This window comes from Trifolium pratense, linkage group LG2 (assembly GCF_020283565.1).
Source record: "Trifolium pratense cultivar HEN17-A07 linkage group LG2, ARS_RC_1.1, whole genome shotgun sequence".
Taxonomy (NCBI): domain Eukaryota; kingdom Viridiplantae; phylum Streptophyta; class Magnoliopsida; order Fabales; family Fabaceae; genus Trifolium; species Trifolium pratense.
This window is the reverse complement of record NC_060060.1, coordinates 3,970,924-3,977,777: the sequence shown is the minus strand read 5'-3', so window position 1 is coordinate 3,977,777 and position 6,854 is coordinate 3,970,924. Positions and strand designations below refer to the sequence as shown.

General features: G+C 32.8%; 1 protein-coding gene across 3 annotated transcripts; it reads right to left on the bottom strand.

Moving 5' to 3' along the window:
• On the bottom strand, positions 1 to 5,685 carry LOC123905720 (polypyrimidine tract-binding protein homolog 1-like). Of its 3 annotated transcripts, none has more exons than XM_045955426.1 (10): positions 5,318 to 5,685; positions 3,410 to 3,619; positions 3,186 to 3,248; positions 3,042 to 3,115; positions 2,869 to 2,964; positions 2,128 to 2,185; positions 1,953 to 2,054; positions 1,796 to 1,877; positions 893 to 958; positions 1 to 660 (listed from the first exon to the last, which is right to left on the bottom strand). In XM_045955426.1, exons 1-10 carry the CDS (start codon positions 5,501 to 5,503, stop codon positions 650 to 652), a joined length of 948 nt encoding a protein of 315 aa, XP_045811382.1. In that variant the 5' UTR covers positions 5,504 to 5,685; the 3' UTR covers positions 1 to 649. The 3 variants fall into 3 exon arrangements, 2 of the variants coding, with proteins under 2 accessions (XP_045811382.1, XP_045811381.1); XM_045955425.1 differs by having other exon boundaries at positions 4 to 660; positions 846 to 958; positions 5,318 to 5,684; XR_006808455.1 differs by having other exon boundaries at positions 539 to 660; positions 757 to 958.
• Between the last annotated feature and the right edge of the window lie 1,169 nt (positions 5,686 to 6,854).

Here is a 6,854-nt window from a genome sequence, read left to right as displayed (position 1 = left end):
TTTTGAAGCAGTGCAGAAGAGTCTGCACTCGCACCCACTAAAGGCAGAAAAAGAAAAGAACAAACCAAGGGAAAGAAACTAGCATCCAAATCAAACAAAATAAAATGTGGTTGGCATTGTACCACAGAAGGGTGGTTGGCATGAAGAAAATAAACAAATAAATAAATGAGTACATAAAAATTCATGTAATAAGTAAAGATAATACCCGAAAATGTGGGTAATTTGGACAAAAGGCGTCAAACTTGAGACGCTAGAAATCAAAACTGAAAGTCGATGTGATTCTGAGACCCAACTTGAAAATTTCTGGGAGAGAAAAAATCTATAGTTCGGATGAAATCTATCTACCTAACCATAATAAGGTTGCATTCCAGGAGTAGAAGTACCAGAAAATGAGTTGGGATGCATATGAGCATGAGGTGAGGCACTGGCGGGGGGCACTGCTGCCGGGGAATAGCCAGGAACAGCATGACCAGGTGGAAAACTACTGGGTGCCGATAAATAATTTTGTGTAACTTCCTGCTGGTTTGTATCCCATGATGGCATTTGTCCCTGTAAACCAGGGTACACAGGAGCAGCTTGAGTATTCTGCCACGCAGGAACTTGTGTTGCACGGAGACTGGGATCGAGGACTGTATAGTCTCTGCTTTTGTCACTGAAAGCCTGAAACCAAAACAATTATATTTGTACAAAACTAAAATCAGATTCAAAGGTTAAAAGAAATACTATAAAAGGACAATCAAGTGTTGAGAAACATACACTCGAGAATTATTTCTGATCAAGAAAATGTCCAACTTTATCATGTTCTTCCCTCATTAATATTAACACAAACATATTTTTTTTTATACCTTTACATTGAGATCAGTATGACGAGAGTATGTTAGATGAAGCTTACAATAGCCACCATCATATATGCAATGTCCCTCCAAAGCTTCTTTGGCCGCTGTTGCTACCGTAACATCTGAAAGGGGTAAAATGGTTAGACATACACATGCTGAATAGCCACAAAAAGATATTATTTGTTGAGCACAGGATGCACAATTAAAATAGATGAACAAGTAAGTTCTGGAGTTGCAAGAGTGATAATTAACCAAGTAAAACAAGAAGTCTAAAAAGGTCAAAGCCAACTCGAACTAAAATTTACATTATGATTTTACAAAACCACTAAAATAAGTGTCATAATATAGGGGTCAAAACCAACTCGAACTGAACTCAGCTTGATTCATACTATGATTTTAGAATTTTCAAAATTTTCATTAATAAACTATACCGTTATTTAATTAAACAAAATCAAATAGAATAATAAACATTTTATCGTCCAATACAAACCAAAGAATAATAAACATTTTATATAATTTAATCAATTTTTGGTTGAGCCTATCAAGCTCGGACAGGGTGGTCATGTTTTTGGTTTGTGTCGAATACGATGCCACTTAAAAAGGCCATAACTATTTTACATCAATAAGCATCATCTGCAATCAACATTGAAGCAGACGAAAGATAATCATCAAATTGCACGAACATGAAGCAAACAGTGACCCACTAATGATAATAATAAATACTTATATAAGCAATAAGAGATATCTTAATTATACTGCCATTTTAGCGTAATAATTCAATACTGACATTTGTTTATGCAAGTTTTGTGTAGATATCCAATCATGTTTTACAATATTGCCAAACTATAATATTACTTTAAAACTTGTTTACACTGTGAGAGATATAGACAACAACAGTGGATCATATAGTGAAAATAAAGAATACAAACTAAAGAGCGTCAGTCGAATAAGATCAATACCAGGGTACTGAATCAGTGCCTGAGTTTGTCCATTCTTTTCAAAGATAGCAATTTTTTGAACAGTGCCAAATGCAGAAAACACCTGTAAATGTATGGCAGCATCATTAAATATAAATCACCAATAAATTGTAATTTTAATGAAGAATAAAATTCTCACCGTGTGAAGAACATCTACGGTGACAGCATACTGCATATTTTCAACTAATGCCAAAAGCACATTACTCTCAGGTTCTTTCCTCTTTCCATCAGGACCAACAGGCTGAACAACATGAATTGTTAGCACAAATACAAAAATATTAAATATATAATTGAAGAAAATATGAACAATATACCTGTAATGCGATGTCAATAGCAGTCTGATTAACAGGAAGCATAGGATTAGTGTAGTCCCTACAAAGACAAAAAATATCGATATAACCAAACCAGGCATTGAAGTAGGACAAATATCATCTACAGAACATTTATAAAATAGATATTTGACAGTGCATATTCAAACAATGTCCGGCAGGAATTAATGATTAAAAGAATTTAGTGTCTGAAATGAAAATATATTAACGTTGATCCAATAGACTAAAATTGACGACTAGCAAAATAAGTCACAGATGTAGTTAGACAACGTGATTAGTAACCTTTTAATTCTAATTCTAAAAAATGCAAGGATAGATGAATAAAAGAGGCTTATTCCAGAAAGCATGCTTACTTATACATTTATGGTTCACTAAGAAATAACAATTATTCTAATTCTGAAAGTGCAAGGATAGAAGAATGTGCAATCATCTCCCATAAGAATTATATCCGTGGCAATTATTCTAGTTATGTTGAAGTCTTAATTCTGAAATATATTAAATATTAATGTTCCGATATGATTATAAAATTACCGACATTCACAAAAATTAGATTTATGCAATCATCTCCCATAAGAGAATAATACTAATTACATAATAACAATAAATTCATCTAACATATGGAAAAGGCTTTGAGATATTTCTGACAACTCAAAGAGACACACCAATGAAGTGTAAACACAACCAGAGGAATAATATATGATAGTTTCCTTGCACCCCCATTTCTACCTGCTGCGATTGGATTGGAATTTGATATTGAGGTCTCGGTGCGCTGAGTATGAGATACGCAAATTGCAAGAACCAACATTCTCTGGAAGCAAGTATCTGGATATAAAAGCAATCACTACAATTAATGATGAGGGTCAAGAAGAAAGGAGGAAAAGTAAAAAAGCAAAGCTTGCCTTGGTATGCTTCTTCCGTCGAGTGCATTCCTAGCAGAAGCAGCAGTCTCAGCATCAGTGTACTGAATCAGAGCCTACCCAAAAATAACAGAGTGAATAATGATAAGATACATTGAAAGAAGTGAAATTTACTATTTCACTAACCTGAAAACCTGCAGTCTTTTCAAATGTGGCAATCTTGTGCACAAAGCCAAACGCAGAAAACACCTGAATCAAGAATAAAGAAATGATTGATTCTACCCCAAATCATCTATTATGCACAAGAAAAAATAAGATTGTACATCACAGAGTTTACCCAAAGTCCTAAACAAGGCACATGCAACCTCATACACAAATCCAAATGAACTAGTCAACTCAGTATCACTTACCAAGTGGATAACGTCAATGCTCACATCTCCAGCTTCAACACCTTCGATGGTTACCAGCAATACATTTCCGGGGACATCTCCAGGTCCTTTGCTGTTGACAATTTCATGTCTATTAGAATATTGAATGTAAACAGTCTTGCCACGAACTTGAGCAGGCTCTGAAGATGAAGCATAATATGAAACCATTGAAATTGCTTGATTTAGATCCGCCTGGTAAAACATTTATAAATTAGAAATTAGAAACTTGAGTTGGAGAATCAATAAAGCACCAGATCAAGATATGTAATCAAATATAAGAAAGCATATTATATGCAGCACATGAATATAGTTTATATTTCAACTCATCAAACATTGTTAGATCACCAGACGTGGAATTGTGGAAACAAATAAATTTATGGTCTGCATATTTCCGGTTGAACTCTACATGCATTAATTAAGACTTCTAATATTTCCATCCCTACACTTAACTTCATTTATATTTAAAATCTAAATTTGCTAAACATTCTATCTAAAAACTTCTCCATAACTATACATGTCTACAATCTAGTCTGTAATTCAATCTCATTCATAAATACTAGAAACCAAGAATATTTCCAAATACCAGCCTAATAACAGTGTCAAGTACATATAGGTAGGTATACAGAATACATATCACCGACTCCTTACACACCATTTCTTGTATCCCAAATTTTCTTTTCTTTTTCTTTTAAACTTTTGAATCAATTCAAGTTAAATGTTAGTTTGATAAAACACTATATGTATGCTATTGTGTTTACCAACAATGACTAACATCGAAAAGAAAAGAAAAAAAAAACCTTTTTACAAACTTTTTTATTTCACTATATAATATTGATATTTTAGCTAGATTACATTCCATATTTACTACTACTAGGGTTTACTTGTGATTGCATCCTCTCGATTATTTTTTAATACAATCAAATCCCTTCAATTTTCAAATTGAAAAAAACAAAACAAAAAACAGTCTCTCTCTCAGTCTGGTGTCCAATTCTTGTGACAAAACCAACAATTCACATAGAAGACATGACATTTTATTAAGCTAAGCATCTTAGATAGTAGCCTCACTAATCAATAATGACTTTAATTTATCTCAATACATGATGATCCCATTGTTCAAAATCACACATCAATCATATTCACTGTCATCATAATTGTGCAGCATAAAAGTATATTAACCTAAAACACATTTCGCTACAGCTGTACTCATAAATAACGATGAAACCTAAACATTGACTCAAACACAAACACCAAACATGACATCGATACACAAACACCAGTAATAATTTGAAAAAATTAAAGTGATCAATGTAACAAACTAACAGTTGTCAGTTTTGTGTCGATGTCACTATCTAACACTTGCACATGTCAGACACTTAACATAGACACAGACACCAGACATGACATTCATAAGCAGACACCAATAATAATTTGAAAAAATGAAAGTGATCAATGTAACAGACTAGCAGTTGTCAGTGTTGCGTCAATATCAACCGTCAAACACCAACACATATCAGACACTTTACACAGACACAAACAACTGACAAGACAAAACGATTCGTGGACACCGGTAATAATTTGAGAAAATGAAAGTGATCAATGTAACAGACTAACTAACAGTTGTCAATGTCAATTGTCAAACACCGAACACACGTTTTAATCTGAAGTGTCGGTGCTACATAATTTTCAACATATAGATAAAATCGAATTGCTTAGTCTCTCTCAGAATTAATCAATAAGCTCACTAATTTCTAACACTAACAAAATTTCATCAATGAGCTTAACTAAATTCATCACATGAAACCCTAACATATTCCTAATCCTAACACACAAAACAAAACAAAAAAATACAGAAAAAATCATAATTGAAGAAAAATTCATGAATGAGCTTACAAATTCAACAAAAGCTTGATTCCGATTAGCACCAACATTACACTTAGTATTCATGACTTTACCGAAAGGACTACAAATATCAGCGAGTTCTTCATCAGAACACTCCCATGGAAGATTGCGAAAGTGAAGAACCTTCGATGGAGTTTGAGTGTAACGGAACTGTTGCTGGTGGTTTGAAGAAGACATCGAGAATGAATTCAATTGAGATTCAGATGAATGGAAAATCCGCCGAGAAAATGTGAGGCAATTTTCCGAGAAAATTTTTGAGTGATGAGAAAATTTTTGTGCTTATATATGCAAGATGGATCAGTGGTAGCTGACGTTGATACACTCACCTCACCTGTGAGGTTTATGCCTTATATGGAGATTATTATATTCTTATGTTTATCTTACGGTAATGTTTTTTTAACATTATGTGTACTTTTGACACACAATTAATTTGGATTGTTTTTATTTTTGAGGATGTAGTTTACGCCGATTATAAGTTTGTTAAAGTAGTTTGTGAAAAAATAAGTTATTCAGTATTAAGTTATAATTTTTGTGTAAGAATTGTTATATTTTTTTTAACTTTTACCACTGGTTTAATCTAGTTCGGAGGTTAGTTGTAATATCAAGTGGTTTCAGCCCTCTTTTGATAGCAGTTGCGAGATTGAATCGTGGTCTTAATTACCAAGTTCAGTGTCAATCACCACTAAATCAACTAACGATTGAAAATTGTTATGATTTCTGTTAGTGAAAACTTATGAGTTAATATAAAAATTTATTTATCTGCATTTTCATAAGTTATATTTACATTCGGGCTTCGGCCCTCATTATCATAAAAAAAAAAAAGTTATATTTACATTTGTAAAAACTTGGTGGTGACTTAAAATAGGAAGAAAGATTTCAGCTATGATTGTATTTGGTGGTGGTCGAATCCCGCTGCTTGTCTGCATTACTAATCGCTTGTTTATATAATGCGTTGAGAAGGGGTGGCAGTGTCTTGAGGGATTTCTATATCTTCTGTGCTCTCAATCTTGGTGCGAAGAAATTGTTTTTTTTTTTTCTCACAAATCAATATGTTTTGTGGCACTATAGGGATTCTTCATAGACCCTATCATCTCTACCTTATTTATGTAATTTCTCTTAAAGGCAAATCTTGTGCCTTTTTTAATGTTATTCTTTGGGTTCCTCAACAAAAACGGTTTAATAAAATATACTTTTAATTTAGTTTATTTTTATGCAATGTGAGAAAAATAATGATTAAAAAGCTTTAACCATATTCGAATTGTAATTTTTTGTGTTAATTTTTCAATTTTTAGGACTGTACTTTGATAATCTTGAGTTCAATCAAAAGGTAAGTAGAGTCTAGTAAAAAAAATATTTTACTAAAAAATTGAACTTAAATTTTCTTAAACAGTTTCAAGTATATGAGAGAGATGAACAATAAATAAATAGGATAATGAAGAGGCTTTACTCATATGTACTTATCTAGAAAGGAACACGAATGAAGAGGGGGGAGATTTTTTTATTTTGTAACCATTAGCGGTGGCTAAAG